The sequence below is a fragment of the Lagopus muta genome, chromosome Z (assembly GCF_023343835.1).
Source record: "Lagopus muta isolate bLagMut1 chromosome Z, bLagMut1 primary, whole genome shotgun sequence".
Classification (NCBI taxonomy): Eukaryota; Metazoa; Chordata; class Aves; order Galliformes; family Phasianidae; genus Lagopus; species Lagopus muta.
The window spans coordinates 63,388,661-63,409,844 of NC_064472.1; the positions used below are offsets into that span (position 1 = coordinate 63,388,661).

Genomic DNA, 21,184 nt, shown 5'->3' on the forward strand with positions numbered 1-21,184 from the left:
CTACTCTAAAATCATCATAACAGCGACAAAAAATATATATATATTTTTTTTTAACTTAAAATAAATTTGGCAGAATTAAAATAAATTCTGTTTTGACATAAACTGCCAAAACTATAATTGGACACCTTGCATCAGGAGAAATCTTATAATTCCACCTGTCCAACAGACAGCAAATGTTTCATCCCTTCTCAACTTCCAAATTTATACACTTTGTCTCCAGTTAAGAAGCAAACGAAGGAAGTCATAGGTTTTAAGCTTGCGTTTTTCAAATCTCAGCAGGAGAAAGATGATAAAGATTTTATACATAAAGTGGATATATATTCTTATTCTGCTGGTGGAAAAAAAACAATAAAAAATATGCTGATTCAATATAATGAAACATTAGGCTATATCTTGCATATTTCATAAAGAATCCACAGGTATACCAATGAAATCTCATAGTATAACACATATACAGTGAGGAAAATGCTCAAAGTAGAATGAAATTTGCTAAAAGAGAGAAGTTCAGGGTGACCTGAGCATAAAGCCAGATTGTATTCACTATGCATTCAGAATGTCTTTCCCACAAACATGTTGTGTAAACAAAAACTACAGAGAAAGGAGACAAAGACCCAGCAAAGGCAAGTGTTCAGAAAGGTTGGCTGCCTTTGTGACTAGCACCAGGAGAGAACTCTTTTTAGATAATTACACTGTTCCAAAAAGCACTGGGTCTTACTGGCCACAAGATGCTCTCCCCCAAGTTTGTACCAGACAGGCATCACTTCCTTAACTGAATCCATGTTCTTGCTTCATTATTTTGCATTTAAGCCTCCTGTCCTCTTCCTCTGGTGGTTAAAACCAGGATTTAGGGTTAACAGTGTAGACAGCAGTACTTCCAAAGAAGCAGTATACACAATAAATTATTTGCAGCCACTCTCCCATATAATGCAAATTCATTACAATTTCTTTGTCTACCTTTTTGTGGGGAGAGGGGTGGCAAAGAAGGACAAAATTAAGCCAAAAGGAAAAATACAGACTACAGGAAAGTAATTGCAGCTGAGCACATCTTAAGACTGAGCTCATTTAGTCATTCTGCACAGTGCGAGAACAGGGCAGTAACCCCAGAAATGCTATAAGCAGACGTAAATCCCATGGGCTATGTGGAGTCTTCAGAATTACTGAACTCCATATTCTCATCATTAATGAGTATATAAAGAGACAAAAAAGCAACAACAATAACAACAGAATGGGAGGATGGCCTCAAAGATTTGGTGAATTTTGAAAAAAATTGTAAAAAAAACCATGTTCCTGGCAGCAGAGCAGCTGCTCCATTAAATGTCAAGTCTCTCTTTAAAAAAATAGCTTATCTATCTAAATTTTAAAAAGCAAATATTTGTTAAACGAATTAATATGTGCAAAACACTGTTTGCTCAACATTTGTTCACCCAAACAGCTGAAAAGGTTTCAAATTTTTTTTTTCAGCCTGAAGCACATACCCACAGGTCAAAATACTTGGCTCACCTAGTTTATCTTAAGAAACAAACTGCAAGAAGCTCTGCATTAACTGAAAGTAACGTGCAGAAATATATACACTAAAATATAAAACGAGATGCATACTTCACACAACTGAATGTACTTAGCCAGAAATCCTATGAAGCATGGAAATTCACCTGTTTTCTCTACTTACTTAGCTGCTTCTTCATTAAGAATCTTTAAATAATGTTTTACTGGGGAGAGAAGTTCTGGGATTTCCAGCAGTGCATTTTGTAACAGAGGAGATTTCACATGAGAATGTATGACTGGAACAAGAGCTTGAATTTCCAAGTCCAGACGAGACAGAGTGCTGACAATCAAGAAGAACTCTTGGGTTGAACACTGAAAATGAAGCAATATCTAAATCATTATAGTGTACACTGTCATTAAACCCTGCTTTTTTCAGGATTTTAAAAACCAGACAAAGTACAGTTAAGGCATATGCACTGCAGTACAACTGCAGAATCTTACCACATTCATAGCCTTAATAAAATGTGCTAATTGATAAATAAAAAATGCTAATTGTTTTAACCGCTATCTTTAGGATCAGTCCAGAGCACTGTTGTTATTACTGGGTGAAGACGTGTAACATACATGCAGTACACAACAAGCAGAAAAACAGGCTGATAGTGTGTGGCAGAAAACAATCCGGCTGAGTATTTTCATGAGTATCACAACATATCCATGCAGCCTTCTGCATCTATATGCTGCCATCTGAATCCCTTGGCTATAGTTTTGGCAAGAGAGTTTGGAAAGGCAAGGTCAAGTGCAGAAAAGGTGAGATTTGGCACAAGAACACAGAGAAAAAGAAACCAGAAGTCACTGTTGAGAATGTTAGTAGCTACTGCCAGCTTCAGTGCCTAGTTGGTTTCTGCCAGGGCTATGTGACAAGATGGATCCATCACAGAATTCCTAGCAACCCCATGTAATGGCCCTCAATTGTACTTTTCTAGGTAAGGAAAGAAGGAGAAAACAAGCACTCACTCTTCTTCCACCCTCTCCTACGTACAAAGGTATGAAAAAGATTCTTCTGTCTCCTTCAGGCAACTGACCAGGGTATTATTGAAAGGGAATCTCTCAGAGAGTAGCCAGCAACATGCAGTGCTTTCGGAGACTGCTTCTCAATACCCACAGAGCAGGAAAACTGCATACAGTTCCTTTAAACAAAGCATCTCGCAAAAACCAATGACTTCTTGAAGAAAAGTAAGCTTGCATTTGTGCTGCAACACATGCGCATGCGAAATCGAACCACACTCCTGTGAGATGCATAACATCTTATCCTGGTTCGCTGGGATCTGGGACATTTATACTTCAGAAAGTTTGAAAAACAAAGTTGCCAATAAAGAATTATGCTTGTAATCTTTTGCATTTTGGTTGACAGGTACCTGACAATAGGAATATGTAATTTAACCATGATGTTACATTCTGCATGTTTTCAGACAACTCAAATTTATCTTTGTTTCATATACATGAAAGGTAGGGTGGAATAGACCTTACTAGGTGGTTTCTCCACAACTGCTCAGTTGTACAAGAGTTTTCTTTTTGTCTAGACTTGAGCTCTTAATACTCCATGAAAATATGTGCTACCCCCTTCCTTTCAAAAACTAATCCACAAAGCACTAAATCTCATCATACCAAAGTTTTATCTGGTAGCCTAAATTTCCCTTCCATTAAATTAATCCAAATATCTCTACTTATACTCTTTTGTATTACACTAACTCCCCTATCTTTGCTATTAACACCCTACAAATATCTCAGAGCCTTCTGTTGTCTTTTAATAATCAATTTAACCAAACTATAATCTTTTAATCCTTCTTCATAAACAACCCATTATTCATTCTCATGAAAATTTCATTTTACCCCCGTGCTTGCTGCAATTTATCAACATATTTCTGATAATCTGGAACCTGTTTATAAAAGCTATGACAACAAAATAAAACAAAATAATAACACAGTAAATCTGTCAATGGCATTTGAAGTCACAGCACAAAAGAAAGGTCTGAAAGACTAAAGAAGTGATAAATCCAGGCCTGGGCTCAAAGTCAAAGTAATTTACAGTATGACTGACTGCATCATCGTCAACAGCCTTGATGCACATAAAGGATAACATTCTGCAAGACTTCCCTTGACTACGAAGTGTACTCCTCAAGGATGCAAAAGCTGAAGCCTTGCCACACAAAACTGTATTGTAGACTCCTGACAGACAGCAGTAAGTGATTCAAAGCAGAACAACATCCAGAAAAAAAAGAATGAAAAAATATGGGCAGTATGAAATTCACGAGCTAAGCAGGTGTTTTTGTGTTTTGTTTTGCTTTTACAAAATTATTCTTTAAAACAAAGGGGGGAAGGATTCAATCTGAGACTTAACTAGCACATCATCTGAAAGGAGATGGCAAAGGCAAAAGTTTTTAAGAGAACAATACAACGTGTCTGAGGTGCTATAAGAAGGGTTGAGAGGTAAGTGAAGGAATAATTAAAAATAAAAATAAAAAACAGATGAACAAAACAAAAAAAACCACCACTACAGCAGAAAAAACCTTGATCACATACAAAAGGCACCACAAACAACCCTCAGTTATCAGATTTGTCAAAGAGTATATAACAAACATTCTGAAGTTTCTTGCAGCAACTCTGCTAAGCTACACACATAGTTGTCTAATTAGTTAAAACCTGTTTGATTCCATTACAATCTTCAATACCACTGGAGAATGGCAGATTTTACTACACGGAACTTAGCTGAACATAATGTTCCCAAGAAAAAGGTGAAAACAGTCCTTTTGTGCTTATTCAGAGTATTATTCTTTCCCCACTTGATCTCAGTAACACTGCAGGACTTTGCATCTAAAATTTTATGGCTCCAGTGCAAAACAAAGCAAACAGATAACTTGGAACAGATGCATATAATGATTATGAAAAGCTGGGCTCCATTAAAGTATGACTAGTTTTATTTAAATTCTAACTAACTTTGCAAAAGCAATATATATCCGTGTTATAAATTAGAAGCTTTTGAAATGGACTGCAAAAATAGTTTACATAAAGCAGGATTAATAATCCTGCAACCACCAAAGATTCTCACAAGCCTATTCAATGCTATTTTTGAAGACTAATTTTAAAATGTGCCCAACGATGGTTACAGCTTCTTTGGCACTAGAAAAATAACCTCAGAGCTGACAGTGATGTCAAATGCTTTCAAGTGGCAGTTCCTCAAACTGTAATGAAAATGGTGTGGCTGCTACCAGGGAGAACACATGGAAGATGTACAGCAGTATGACAGGTCTAACACCCTTCCGAGAACAACACTGACAGCCACTGAGCTTTGTTTGCAATATGGAAATTGTTTCCAACAGATCTAAAAAGGAGCCATTGAGACTACAGTTGACAAACATTGACCACTCCAAGTTAAAAGCACTTCAAATTCAAAAAATGGGAATTGAAATGCAACACTCATTCATCACTCATTTCAAGCTAAAACAACTACCTTCAAGATTTTAGTACAGTGAGCATAACAGATGTGCTGAAGTCAATAACATGCTATGGAGAGAATGTATTTCAAACATTTTACACAAACAATAACTAATTTCAAGGACATATGTAACAGGTGTTGATATAATAAGAGGAAAAATAAAAAATACAGTGCTTTTCTCTGAATCATCAGGATACTGAAAATCACAGAGCCTTTAATGAAATATCAGAGCCTTTAATGAAATACCAGGCGTGGCTTCAGACACTGATTCAGAACAAAACAGGTTTTGTTTTTCTAACTGTGACAATTTATGAGGAATTCACAAACAGGAAGACTCTAAAGTTAGGAGCAGAATATACCAAAATGACATTTTATTATGCCCTGACAAGGTTTAATTGGGTTCTTGCCCAAGAGGACTTTGTGAAACTTTTTCACTTTAATGTGTGCTATAAATTTGTTGTCTGTTATGATGATTACTGTATACTTTGGTGACTGAGCTTTAGTTTAAAAAAAAAAAAAGCTTATAGAGCCAAGGGTACAGATAAAATAAACACTTACAGATTAAATCTGTACAAATATTTTCTTCTGAAGCACAGACCACCACATGATACCAGAAAGCAAGATTGGAATGGTTTTGTAGAACACATTTCTAAATGTACTGAGGGGCATATTTGTTTTGTACAGGTTCTTAAACCCATTTAAGCATAGAACTCAGACAACTGTCTTGCCATTCTGCACACTCCAAGGCCAAGCTGCCATCACTTTAACTGAGAGAAAAAGAAGGTAGGATCCAGCCATTTATAACTCCCAGCATCCTCCGAAAGCAGTAGAGTAGGCTGAACTTGTTACAGAGAAAAGGAATTTTGAGATGTGTTTTCCAACAAGATTTCATTGTGCATCATGCCTGGTCTAGTATTAAATGGGGAGGTTGGTGGCCCTGCGTGTGGCAGGGGGGTTGGAGATCCATGATCCTTGAGGTTCCTTCCAACCCTGGCCATTTTGTGATTCTGTGATCAGCTCCAGGCACAACTTAGACAAAAGTCTTGTTTCTCAGAGTTAGACAACACTCCTGTTTCTCATTTGCCTTCTGAAGTTAACTTCTGAATGCTACCAAGAGGTCTTTAAATCTCTTCATCTCCAGCCATCCCGCTCTTGCTGTAGGGAAGGGTAAGGCTATTTTGTGGTTAACAGTATTTCTGTCTGGGAAGATGTCAGGTGCTTGAGCTGCAGAAACTGAGAACAAGTAGTGTGTGTATTAATTCCTCTCTCCATAGCAACAGTAACATTGCTCGTCTCATTCCTGTAATTATCCTTCCCATAATTCCTTTCCAGACTGGGGCAAACTTGGAGTTGGCAATACCACCTTTGAAGCAATGCCTAACTTTTTTCCCTCTCCTCCCCATTTGTACAAGAATGTTGTTCTGACTGCAGACCTGGGGTTAGATAAGCAGTATTTTTGGTTTGGGACAAAGGGAGCTTTTGGAGGGTCAGATTAGCAATTACAAACCTCTGTGATGCTAAAAGATAATCATAAATTCACTTATTAAAAAATTTAAGTCAGGAAAATATACAGTGATGACATACTTATTTACCAGAAGAGTTCCAGTGAAGACATTTGGCCTTGCAAAGTTGATTCTGTAACAGAGTACCATTTTTTCTTTTTTTTTTTTCTGTCTCCACCAGAAGTTACAGGCACAAAGTTCATCACAGCAGAAGTTCTGCAGTGACTGATATGAATGAAAGGTATTCAGTACAACTGACATAACACAGCCACCCCTGCACGCTTCAGAAGCCTGCCTTTGTGAAACATACCTTCTCAAATGCTAACATCAATGAAGCCCAAAGAGTCTGAAAGGTTAAATACTTGTCAGATTTTCCAATTTTTCAGTAGTTAACAGTGAGCTATCAAGACTACATTATGGCATATCACTGATTAGAGTGAGCAGTTAATTGTTGATTAGTTCATTTGTCAGCGTGCTCCAATCTTTTTGTGCTCCTCAGTAGGAATGAAAATACAGAAGGGGAACCTCATGTCAGAACATGAGACGGACATCTGGGGTTAGCAGAGTTGGAAACACTCCTAAGTGTAAACTGAAATGGCAGTCTTCACTAGATAATCTGAACAATCATTTATGAAAACCAGTTACTTTGTGTTCTTGAATATGCATCTACTACAAAGGGACCTTTTTTCAGTCAGGTTTGCTATCTATCTAGACTTCAGAATCTGCTTTTCAAAGATGTCTTTTGTTTCTTTATTCAAAACAGACTCTGTTCTGCAGGGACTCTATCATCTACTCAAAGTCCTACAGATTTTGAGGGCTTTACTCAGTGCTCAGGGCACTCTCTACTACATTCTGCTGTGGATAACAAACTAGATTTTTACTATTTGCAATTTGCATGCTCAGAGCAAGAAAATTCATTCCCCAGCCCCATTTATTTTTCCTGAGGGTTCTACCAGGGCCCTCCTCCACTAGTGCAACTCTTTCCAACATCTGATTCACAAAACACCCTACCAGTGTTGTTGATAAGACAGATTACATCACCTCATTCCAAAAAGAACATGAAAATCCATGACCTCTGGTCCCACTTAAAATGCCAACTTTAAAGCTGAAAGAGTAAGCAGATCTACAACAGGAAGGAACAGCACCTGAACAAACAGATACAGACTAACACACACATAGACAAAAGGAAGAAGAAGACAGGAGTGTCTACTGTGCAGAGGATGATGAAGTTTGGTGCACACTCCCTCTTTTCGTATACTTTATGATGGCAGATCTCTGTTATCCATTCATTGAAATATGAAAGTGTTTGCGCATGCCTCAAACTCTTACATCTTTAAAGCCTAAAAAAGAACTTGAGTTTCAGATTTTCAGAGAGATGAAGTCTTTGTGCTGTACCATCCTAAGAAATTACAACTTTGCTCTCCATCTATCCACCTATTAATTTAGCTAAAACAAGCTGTCAAAATCTCTAAATATAACAGTGAAATAAAAGAACATGAAGTACTGCACAGGTGCTATTAGTGCATTAATCTGCTTCAGCTAAGAATTGCCAGTGTCTCATTAAAAGTAATTCTTATAAAAATGTGCAAGTGAGATCCAAATCAGAGAATTTATAAACAAATTAACATTCATGTTAAAACAGCTAACTACAGCCAAGTGGTTTCACTTGCAAGTGTGATTTTAGATAAGTACACAGAATGTAATGCATTGTTTTAAAAGGAAATAACTGATGGCACGAGGCCCTACTGCATCCTCTCATCTCACTGAATCCAGTGACTACAACAGGAACACCTTCAATGTTTTTTCTGCTAGCGTTAGCAATACACTGTATTTGTACTCTAATTTTACTAAAACATTTCTTCTTTGAACAACAATCATTGATAATATGCAAGATAACATAAGAGTCTACCAGAAGGCAAAATATTTTTTTTATAAACTTGTATCGCTTTATTATGTCAGCTTCGGTCTTGCTGGTAAGAAAATATTTTTAAACACACATGCAAAACCTATGAAAAATACACTGAGATTGACACAGAATTAGAAAATAATAGATTAGGATAATCATGGATATACCTTTTTGTGAAAAACACTGCAGAGACCTCTCTCTAAATCTGGCAGCTTACAAAGAAGATTCTGAATCTGGCCAAACACGTTGGATTCTGACAGGAGAATTTCAGACACAGCATCAAGCCGGGCATTTATTTCACTGTAAGAGATTAATCACAAGCTAAATGAATAAAACTCTATGAAGGAAAGGTATATGGCTAGTCAATTTTTCTTCCGTGTTTTCCACCCCTTTTTTCTTTTTTAACATTTTGACTATAGACACGTTCTCATAAAGATAAGCAAAATTTATAAATGCGTAAAATTGTAAGCTTTCATTCAAGATGCAAACAACACCTGGACATGTTAAATCATTTGCCCTCTCAATGCTCAAAACAGCTCAGTATATACTGTGCCACTGTCTACATATTCGATCTAATGGTATGTAAAATGAGCAACACTCAGTCCTAAGTATTCTACTGTAAATTTGCAGTCAAGTACCAGTCTTGGATCTGGGAAAGGGAAGGAAGAATTTTCTTTTTAACTACATCTCACATACTTTATTGCAACACAGGATAAATATTTGTTACCATTTTACCTCCCTGCTTTTTCACAGAGCAGTGAAAAAATCAGAACCACATTACATTATGTCTTGTTCAAAAACTGTAACATGCATCACAATATTCCAGTCTGAAGACAAATAATGATAAATTCATAGAATCACAGAATGACTTGAGTTGGAAGGGATCTTAAAGCCCACTCAGCTCCAATTTTCGGGGCAGCTCCAAGCTGCAGGCAGGTTCCCACCCCCAGATTAGGATACCCAGGCCCCCATCCAACCTGGCCTTGAGTGCCTCCAGGGATGGGGCGTCCACAGTTTCAGCAAACATTTCCTTATTTGAACAAATAATTATACAGTTTTTTGCACCTTTCTTACAAAGATATAAACTCTTTTTTTTGTTTGTTTGTTTTTGTTTTTGCTTTTGTGCAACTCAAATTAACCCAACACTTCTACAAAAAGACTGAGATCAAAGATACATGAGCGTATTCAAAACATGCAGAGTCTTTGGGAACTTATGAACAAGAGCAGCTTCTGTGCACATAGCCCAAAGGAAGGCCAAAGCAAGAGGTAGCTATCTTTACACAGCTGCAAAAGAGACATGTCAAAGGTTTTTCATGTTCAGGCTTTATCTCTGTGGCAATTGCGCACACAACAGAACAAAGTTAACTAAGTGAAAGCTGTGGTAAAATTTGCTGAAATTTCATGGCAAAAACACATCTCTTCCAGATCAGATCTCTTCTCAAAGTCCCTCACCAATGTGCCCGCAGGCACACCATACAGGTACTAGCAAGCTGGAAAGTAGGCATATTTAAAGTTTCCAACAAATACCTCTGAACCTGAAACATGATATTCCAGGAAACTTGAAAAATCTTAGTGAGGCAGTTAAGTGTTTATTAAAAAAAACAAAAACATGCATTTTCATCTAACTAGACTTTATCCAACATTCTCCTCCTGAGGCAAGAGTCCATAAATCACCACATTTACCATACTGCTCCTGCTGCTGTGCATGACCATCCATCCTTGTAGGCTCAGAAGAAGGCAGTCATTTGATGCTGTCACTTCATGAACTAGCCGAGCGTGTGCAAGGCAAATGCAGCCCAGCCCATGCCTCTTCTCACAGACAGTGAGATGCTCAGAGGTCAGTGAGCATAGGAAAGAGAACAGTAAGCCCGTAATCCAAATTTAGGTATCTGAGAGAGAATGCCTGTCTTGCTTTCAGTGCCCAGTATCCATGGCTTTTATACCAGAACTGCCACATCACTTGGCCCTACAGCTGCTAACAAACACTCCCTGTGAGAAATTCAACAAAATCAGGCAGCTCCGCAGATTGCAGACATTACAACAGACCAATAGCCAGAGGCCTGTGACCCCAAAGGCAGCTAAATCTAAAGGCCTTGAAATTTTATTACACCACATGTGAAAGGGAAAACATCACAACTGTCTGTGCACTCAAGATACATGTAAGTCTAATAGCACCCTTGTCTGTGCAGATTCAGACAATGCAAGGCCTTATTTCACAGCCACTGCAGGGATCAGGGATGGACTCCTCCACCCTGGCCCCAGAACAGCTCAGAAATGAGCTGCTTTGCCTCCAAACTGGATGGCCTACCCTCAGATCACACCACACTCCCCAAAGTCTATCTCTGCCCTGACAGACTGTTTTTCTCCGAGCCCAAAGCAGCAACATCAGACTTCATGGGCTCCACTCTGCAAGCTGTGAAAATGCCACCTGCTTCCTGACCCTGTCCCTCTCCTCTGGAAACATCACTTATCACATAGCTAAACACTTCTGCTGTTGCTCTGGGCAGCCAGGCAGCCTTTAGACAGCAGGAGCAGAAAGCAGCTACCAACAGCGCAATTGCTTGAAGACATAATGGCTGCTTTCAGCATACAACACACCTGAATTTTAAATTTTATCTCTAAGAGCCACAGCCACGTACCTCATGACAACCAGCATGGTACCAGCAGGGTTACACAACTAAACAATCAACTAGCAAGCTGTTGGCTGTCACACAATGTATTTTAGACAGCAGATATAAGTTCTGTGCCTCACACAGCTTTCTGAACGACAGCTGGATAATGGAGAGGAAATTGGGGTGTGTTAATGTCAGTGACAAAATAATAAAGCACTCTGTGTGTGTAACTTTGAAGCTAGCTAAAAGTCATGTTGAAATTCTGAAAGGCCAGCATCATCAGCCATGATTAAATTTTCACAGTTATTAAAACTTGCTGTACTCAAGATCTTGGAATGCTCTTCAGTGTGAGAGTGAACTAGGCTGCTAAATCACAAACACATGCATCCTAAGGAAGACAATCATCTGTATTTTTATTATAAAAAGCCCATGTAAGCAGCACACATATTCCAGAACACTACCACTCAATTCAAACAGCATGATTGTATCTATTTGGCCACCTGAAAACATGCAACAATATGTAAAGTAGATGTAGATATTCAAAAAACTCCTCCCTTCAAAGCTTAATCCGCACTTTAATCATCCTCACATATGGCTATGGTACTGTAGCTTCAGCAAGCTAAAACTAAGCATCCATACAGTTTTTCTGCCTTAATCCTGCAAGTCAGAAAGGGTCAGGAGAATGGCATCCAGTATCAGATGACCCACTTTTCCACCTGAAAAAAACCGTACTGGGATTCCTATTTTGAAAGCCAGAAGGACTGTGAAGAGTTATGTAAAACTGCACATATATGGGGAAGGAAGGACAGGAAAGAGAAAGAACAGCCAGATGATGAATTTCAAAGAATGCTTTTAAAGTTTAAATATTTTTACTTACACTAGTAAACACTTTGTGGAGACTAATATATTAGGCTGATCAGTCATTAAACTACCTGAAAAGATTACTCTGCACTGCACAATTATTCAGTGTACAGTTGGGGGTTTCTAATCTATATGGTTTCGAAAAATAATCTGCCAGGAGAAAATCTGAAAGTAACATTTATACAAAAACTCAGCAACTGATGCTAGGAAACTGTCTCACATTTTATATATTGGCTACTATTCCATTCTCTATTTAGGTCCACTATTAGCATATTCTTTCCCATCTGTATAAATCATGTCAAAAATCTGAAATCTATCCAGTTTTCCAAGCAGTCATCTGCAAAATAACGCAACAGAAGTCAGCTGAATCAAAGCAAAACTCTTCTGCCATATTCTTCATCTAAGAATAGCATTGTGTTGTGGTTTGAAACTAAGACACATCATTAATACAATACTAAAATCACTTTGCAATGTACATAGATATTTTTCATTCTAGTACGTTAGAAGAATGACTTGAAATTAAGTCATAGTATATAGTCTTCCTTTATTCTGCTGCTAAATATGTAAGTAAAAAAGAAAATGTGCAAATAGGAAAATATTTGAATCCTGCACTAAAAATCATTTTGCCATAACAGAAGGCTGCAGACACAAATGCAGTGCAATGAATTAGTGCCTCAACATCTTATCAGTCTGAATCAGCAATTCTAACAGACCTAAAAGATGTTAAGATATCTTTCATACAATGAAGCAAACCCAATATTTTTAGATGTGATACTTACTCATTACCTTTAAAGCATACTGATACTACTTATGCAACCACTACATAAGAACCCAAGAAAACTTTAGTCACATAAAGTTTTATATTTACACAAGGCAAAGAATTACAAATAAGAATCTGTTATACATCTTTTAACATACAATAAATGCAGAAAATGTGGGTTCTTTCATCATAGGAAGCTCAAGTATGGTGAAAGTATAGAATTGAAATTACTTTTACGAAATTTGTTTGAAGACCAAACCAATATGTGAAGTACAGTGAATATTTCAGAAATATAATAAAGGATGTGCAACATCAAACAAAACATCAAACAAAAGCTGCTTTCCATGATCTGTGTCTAGATCAATGTGTAGCAGCCTCCTCCCTAATTACTTTGAACAAAGAAAATGTATTACCTAAACTCTAGGAAAATTCAAGAGGCACACAGATATCTCTTGTGCTGGCAAAAGTGCCTGTACTGCACATTGCTGGGAGCATGCCCAGGGGAGGTAACATTTCCCAGCTGTCCAGTTTTATGCTCCACATCTCTGACACCAGCTACTTTCAAACACATGACAACATGAAAGCTACACAGACTTCTATTGCTTTATATTCTGTCACACTGCCTGATTCTTGATCATCCTACAGAGCACTGTTGGCATTTGAACACATCAGATGAGTTTACTGCTTTCCAAAGCTGCTAAACAGCACAGTGTTTTCTGCTTTAAGCCACTTTCTCCTCTCACAGCAAGCAATTACAAGTATCAAAACACAAAACCATGGCAGAATTACCACTAGGAAATCAGTAAGCTGTGTGATCCTTTAGAACGGTCTGTGTGACTTTTTACTCAGTGATTCTCTTTGGAACCTGAGTGACTTCATTGGCTAAATCCTCAACTGTTCAACTGCTATGACCACTGTAATTTATGCATTATAACCCATTAAAGAGTAAAAAACAAGTATAATAATGATTGCCACAATGAAATTCAAGTGAAAGCTAAAAAAATTAACATCCTTCTGAATCTGTTCACTTGGTTTTTCATATGCAGGAGAAACAGAAAAATTTACTGTAAAACTCACGTCTCCTTCCCCTGCACAGAGGTCCAACATTCCCTTAAATAAACACGCAGCCAGGAGCAGACAATATGGACCTCAAGTACTTAACAGCAATACACAAATACGATAAACTTTGTCTTCACATCTGTTAAAAGAATGTAAAAAAAATTATGCAAATGGCAATCAAACACTTTTGTTTATGGTCACACACAGTATATTTCAGCTATTTGTGAGGAAAAAAGAGAATCGTTTGCTACTTTAGCTTACATGAATGCATGCCTGATTACTGCATTTATAAAGAGTAAGAAACAACACTCAATGGTACCAAAACACAGCAAGCAAAAATGAATGAATACATGTGATGATGTTGCAATCTTTTTCTTTACTATATCAATTTTGAGATTTCAGGCATATGTTCTAACCTGCATTTGTACATTTCAGATTGGCACAGATGCTATAAAGTCTTTATGCTCAGGAGGAAAATTTAGCCCATGAAATTGTGCTGTAGGAGGGACAGATTTCATTCCTAAATGTCTGCTGCAAAAGAAGGTTCTGAGCTAGGTCTGGATGCTGATGGTATAAAACTGTAACCAAACAAGCTCTGAATAAAGATAAGTTTATTTAAAGACTTTCACGTAGTTTGCTTTACTATCCAGATGTCTTAGATATGGGAACAATGTCAAAGTCAAACATAAAAGACTTTTCCTTAGGATTTTAAGTGGTGTAGAGATATATAAATACAATAGCACTACATGTTCAAAGCAAGAGGAATCAGAGTGATCTGGTTTTATATTAGAAAAGACATGCCACTGCCAATATCCCTGAAAAGGACTCTCTTCATCTCAGTTTTGTTGGACATCTCCTCCAAACAACAGGCAATATGCAATAGGAATACTTCCTACACTCTGGAAAAACATTAGGAACCATCTGCAGTTCAGAGATTGCTAAGGCTTTGGTCATTATATGTTCTTGCAAGCATATTACTCAGACTAACAGAAATTATCAGTACTATGTTGTAAGACTTTGCAAAAGCCTTTTTAAAAGCATCATTTCATCCAGAACAGAAAGAAACAGGGCATTACAAAGGCTACTAGAAAAAAAAAAGGAAAAAAAGAAATCTTGTTTGTGAGGGATAATTAAAAATATGGTTTATCCAGTTTTGAAAAACAAAGTTTGAAGTGTTTTTGGCAGCTGTCTAAATAAATGCATTTACCTCCTTCCTTGAGGTTTAAGCATCAGCTTTAACTAGAGAAAGATCAAATGAGTATAAATCAATTACATACACAGCTGAGCTAGAAAATATACACAAAACTAAAGGACATTAAAGTCCTTTAATAATTTTTGTCTAATAGTGTGTGCTGGAGACAAGCACATGAAACCAGTGGAACACACTGGGAGGTTGGTGTGTATATGCAGGGCTAAAATGTGTGCTCACCATAAAGGCCTTAAGCATGTGATTTGTTGGTACCCCTGGCGGCAAGCAGAAAGAGGCTTCATTGCCACCCACCTGATGTGGTCAAGAGTATCTTTTAACTCCTTAATTTCACACTTTTGCACTTGCATTCATGACCTGGAGGAATCGGGAGTGATGTCTCTGTCCCCAGCCTTTATCCACAGAGTGCAGGAACAGGGCTACTGGTAGGATGGGCATGGAAGACACGGACATGGAAGATTCCTGTAGAGACTTTTTACTTACTGCTCTCTGTTTGCCCTAGTACACTTTGCACATTCTCAGCACTCGTGAGGCCGCACCTCGAGTACTGTGTCCAGTTTTGGGCCCCTCACTGCAAGAAAGATATTGAGGCCCTGGAACGTGTTCAAAGGAGGGCAACGAAGCTGGTGAGGGGTCTGGAACACAGGCCATATGAGGAGAGGCTGAAGGAGCTGGGAATGTTCAGCCTGGAGAAGAGGAGGCTCAGGGGAGACCTCATTGCTCTCTATAACTTCCTGAAGGGAGGTTGTAGTGAGCTGGGGGTCGGCCTCTTCTCTCGTGTCATTAGGGATAGGACCAGGGGGAATGGTTTCAAGCTACGCCAGGGGAAATTCAGGCTGGACATGAGGAAGTATTACTTTTCAGAAAGGGTGGTCAGGCACTGGAATGGACTGCCCAGGGAGGTGGTGGAATCACCGAGCCTGGGGGTGTTCAAGGAAAGACTGGATGTTGCGTTGAGGGACATGGTTTAGTAGGAGCTATTGGGATAAGGTGAACGGTTGGACTGGGTGATCTTTTAGGTCTTTTCCAACCTTAGTGATTCTATGATTCTATGATTCTATGATTCTGTAGCATGCAGTACACACTTGAAGCAACACACATCACCAAAACACGCATCTGAAGTTGTGTGCGTAGGCAAGCATTTTTTTTTCTCCTATTTCTGCACAAGCTGACACAGACAAGACCTACTGACACCAGAGCATGGAGTATGCCTTGTGTGCTTGCAATTGCATTACTTCTGAACTGTGTACGCTTAAGGAGCTCTGCTGTCTGTAACCATATCCCTAACCTTGTTAAGTTAACTTCTGCTCTTCACACGTAACACAGCAAAATGCTAAGACATGCAACAGAATATTAAAGAAGCTCACCACAGATCACTCAGTCTGTCCAAGCTACTTCAAAACATGAACACCTTCAAAATAAAATATACTGTCCTAGTAAGAGCCAGAGAGTTGTGCAATCTAACATGTTCATGTCACACACACAATGAACATTTTACCACTTCAAGTTGCCTCCCCACCATGTAAGCTTTTCAAATTTTGTGTACACTTTTCTAACTCATAAACTAAACGGTTTTGCAACAAAGGGATACACGAACGTTTCCCAGATTACCTTTTGCTCAGTTGGCAAAGTATCTACCTTACCCCTGGCTACAGCACTAGAAATAAAACTACATGATATCCACCCACTGGTATTTAAGATATTTTTTCATAGAATCAAGGTAAAGATTAAAGATATTCTGTCTTTCCAGAAATAGACCAGGAAAAAAAAAACCTCTTATGCAATGTATTCTGCTCCATACATACAGGCCACAGAGTTCTCTGCATACACATTCCCTTACAGTGGCTATAAACTGCTCTATGTGATATATCCATCATTTATCTCATGTTCTACTTTAAGCACATCATCATAGCTTTACTAGCCTGATTTAATTTGGAAATAATGAGATTCCAATTAATTTTTCTATCCATCCACCTTTCTCAGATTTGAACTCTTTGTTAAATTCCAGCCAATCCCGACAAAGTGAAAAAAGATGTTTATTTGACCTCACAGTAACAGAACTTCCTGCATATTGTGGAAAAACCAACAGCTGGGCAGATTACTACCCCGTGAGAATATGGGTGCAGTATTAGTTCAACAGTTGTATGTTCTGTTCAGACTCCTGACCCTACAAGCAGCATAGCTAGAGCTTGAAGTCAGCTGCAATAATCAGGAAGTATGAATGGGAGATCTAAGAATCACAGAATGGTTTGGGTTGGAAGGGCCCTTTAAGATCATGTAGTTCCAACCCCCCTGCTATAGGCAGGGACATCTCCCTCTAGACCAGGTTGTTCATAGCCCCATCCAGCCCGGCCTTGAATGCTTCCAAGGAGGAGGCATCCACAGCATCACTGGGCAACTTGTTCCAGTGTCTCATCGCCCTCACAGTAAAGAATTTCCTCCTGATACCTAGTTTCAGTCTCCTCTCTTGCAGTTTAAAACAATTTCCTCTCATCCCATCACATAGGCCCTGATAAAAAATGCCTTCCCAGCTTTCCTGTAGGCCTCTTTTAAGTACTGGAAGACCACTATCAGAATACCTTGGAGCCTTCTTTTCTCCAGGCTGAGAAGCTTTCTCAGAGAGTCCTCATAGGGGAGTGGCTCCAGCCCTCTGATCATCTTCATGGCCCTCCTCTGGACCCACTCCTACAGGCCCCTGTCCTCCTTGTCCATGCCTCCAGAACTGGAAGCAGCAGTCCAAATAGGGACTGCTCACAAGAGCAGAATAGAGGGGCAGAATCACCTCTCTTGACCTGCTGGTCATGCTTCTCTCGGTGCAACCCAGGATAAAGTTGGCCTTCTGGGCTGCAAGCGCACACTGACCGCTCATGTTGAGTCTTTCATCAGCCAGCACTCCTAAATTCTTCTCCTCAGGGCTACTCTCAAGCCATTCTCTGTTCAATCTGTATTTGTGCTTGGGATTGCCTCGACCCTTTGCATTCTTGAACTTCATGAGGTTGGCATGGACCCACTTCTCAAGCCTGTCCAGGTCCCTCTGGATGGCATCCCTTCCCTCTAGCATGTCAACTGCACCGCTCAATTTGGTCTTGTCTGCAAACTTGCTGAGGGTGCACTTGATCCCTCTGTTCTTGTCACCTACAAAGATGTTAAGTAACACCAGTCCCAGCAGCAATCCCTGAGGAAAGCCACTCATCACAGGCCTCCACTTGGACACTGAGCTGTTGACCACAACTCTCTGACTACAATCATCCAGCCAATTCCTAATCCAATAAGTGGTCCATCCATCAAAACCATTTTTCTCCAATTTGGCAACTGAGATGTTATGTGGGACAGTATCAAATACTTTGCACAAGTCCATGTAGATGACATCAGTTTCTCTTTATCTACTGACACTGTAACTCCATCATAAAAGCCACCCAGTTTGTCAGGCACAATTTGCCCTTGGTGAAGCCATCCTGGTTACCACCAATTACCTCATCTTTATTTTCCATTTGCCTTAGTATGTCCTTCAGGAGGATCTGCCCCATTATCTTGTCAGGCACAGAGATGAGACTGACTGGCCTGCAGTTCCCTGGATCTTCTTTTTTTCCCTTCTTGAAAATGGGTGTTATGTTTCCCCTTTTCCAGTCAGTGGAAACTTCACTAGATTGCCATTGACCTCTCACATATGATGAATAGTGGCTTGGCATCTTCATCCACCAGTTCCCTCAGAACCGTGGATGGATTTCATTAGGTCCCACGGATTTGTGCACTTTCAGGTTCTTTAGACAGTCTTCAACATGATCTTCACTTACAGCAGGCAGATCTTCCTTCTCATTCTGTTTCCCTTCACCATGGAAAGACTCATCTTGCAGAAATGAGGACTCTTTCTGCCTTGCACTTCCCTTCACAATCACAGAACAACATATTCATTACATACAACAAATTATATTTTTCCTTTCCCTGATAGGTACTGAAAAAGTAACAACTGCCTCACATCAGCTTCTAAGTTTCTTAGATTAATTATAGTTTTGTATTATAAAGTAATAATAAATGCTGCACACATACAAGGACAAAAAAAATGACACTGTGTTAAAATGCTGTATCCTGATACCAGTGCCCTAACTTTTTGACTGTTGAGTGTGACAGCATCTCTTTCTTCTCGTGCTCAAACTTCATGGCCCTACAAGGAAACAGCATATTTTTTTCAGTCAAAAATGTTCTAACTCAACTATTTTCTTTTCACTTCCCTCACAAAAGTTAGGTGAGAAAGATACTTGATGAAACTTCAAAAGCAACACAGGCAAGTCAGGATAATATTTCTGTAATTTGCACAAACACAACTTGTACAAAAAACATTGACTTTTCCAATTCCTCCCAAAAAAATAAAAAGTCTTCAGTGACTGATATGTTCTCATCATTGCCATCTTAGTACAACCAGGCAAGTGAGGACCTTACACCTTATTTAATTTTGCCTGTTTGTTTTGTTCCCCAAAATTGCACATGACTAATGCTTAAAACCTTTTCTCGGTATTCTCTGAATATGTTACACTACTGATGATCTAATGGTTGCCTTCAGGATTGCCCAAGTAATCTGTCCATACACATTCTACTTTTATTAAACTTGACATAGTGTGCTTATCCATCATCCCAAGTGGTTTCCAACTTTTAAGGCACAGAGCTGTAATTACACTCTCTCACTTTTTGATATGCCAGGGGAAACGCACCTACCTACTGACTGGAAAGGCTGCAGTACAAAAATCTTACTGAAAATGTCACTCCAGGAGGCACAGGTGAATTAGTATTACAGAATATTCTTTAAGTGCATTTGTGTTCATTACTGGAAACCATACTACTGCATGTCTGATGCACTACTACGTGAAATTACATGTGAAAATTACAACTTCTAGTCAGGATGGAAAAAATACTCAGAAACAATATAGCTTTTTTCAATTCAAACAAAGACTATTGATATCTCTAGCCATAGAACTTTCTGCTATACTGAGAAAAAAGACTTAAAAAAGAAAAGTCTTAGCACTCTAGGAGTAATAAAGAGCAGAGAAGAAAGAAGAAATCAAAATAGCTAACTTCTACCATTGGTTCTGCACTGGCACAAAGGAGAATACAAATTAAAATTTCCTGGTGAAAAAAGAAATCCTGAAGTCCCCTTTCAAGAATTTTTTTTATCCCTTGTGGCCAGACAAGTGTCCCTGGACTGCTGATGAAGATTGTTTCACCTGTGGCATCACATGCAATGATCTGGGAGCAAAATGGTTAGAGCCATTCCCTTACAGGTTCTTTACAGGTTCTATCTCATCCTCTTCTTCCATGAGCCCTGAGCCTGTGCTCTGGCTCCCCCCACTGACAACTTTACAAACAATTCCCAAAAGGCTGTAGGGGGCCTATGGGCTGCAAAAGATTTAAAGTAATTTATTTCAATTTATTTCTGTAAAGAGGCCCAGAAATTCTATCCGTATGCTTTTAAGATGAACACCAGGCAGATAATTAATTTCCCCAAAGTAGAATTTAAGAAGGGTAAAGCCATTTTTAAGTGAGTAAATTCTATACAAGCTATTATCAGAAGAAAAAAACAAGCAAACAAAAGTCATACTGAAATCAATGTATTAAAGCCTTGTCAAAAATTTCCATGTCATTACTGTCCTACCAATACGGCTTCTATAAAGAAAACAGGTCTATGATACTTCACATCAGCAACAAAGGTGGGGGAAAAATAGTTACATGCTTTTTTCTTAAACACTGTTGACAAAAAGTTCTTACAAAAGCTAGGAAGAAAATTTAGCAGCCATACCTCAGAATCACATAGTGATTTAGCATATTAAAAATTGGCCAAAAAAAAAAAAAGCTTCCATAAAAACGTGTACTATCTATCAATAGCAGCATGGTGCTAAAACATTGGCATACTTGTTCTTTTAGTCTGATATTAGCAAATCAAAAGTACAGAAGTAAAATAGAGGGAAAAGTTATTTTAGTTAGTTCTCTTATGCAGAAAGCCTGGAGAAGAGAAGACCAAGAGGGGATCATCAATGTTTATAAACGTCTGATGGACAGGAGTTCAGCGGATGGGGCCAGCCTTTTTTGGTGGTGCACTACAACTAAATAAGAGGCAACGAACACAAACTAGAACAGAGGAAGTTCCATTTGAACATGAGAGCTTCTTTACTTTGAGGATGGCAGAGCACTGGAACAAGCTGCTCAGAGAAGTTGTAGAGTCCCTGGAGGTATTCAGAACCCACCTTTCCTATGTAACCTACTGTATGAAACCTGCTTTAGCAGGGGTTGGACTAGATGATCTCCAGAGGTCA

The 21,184-nt window shown here is 38.7% G+C and overlaps 1 protein-coding gene across 1 annotated transcript in view; it reads right to left on the minus strand.

The window, feature by feature from the left end:
- MSH3 (mutS homolog 3) overlaps positions 1-21,184 on the minus strand; it is a 118,142-nt gene that overhangs the window by 43,650 nt on the left and 53,308 nt on the right. Inside the window, exons 13-14 of the mRNA XM_048930962.1 lie at positions 8,551-8,683; positions 1,667-1,854 (exon numbers count right to left, since the gene is read on the minus strand). Of these exons, the coding sequence (XP_048786919.1) occupies positions 1,667-1,854; positions 8,551-8,683 (321 nt within the window). The remainder of the gene's footprint in view (positions 1-1,666; positions 1,855-8,550; positions 8,684-21,184) is intronic.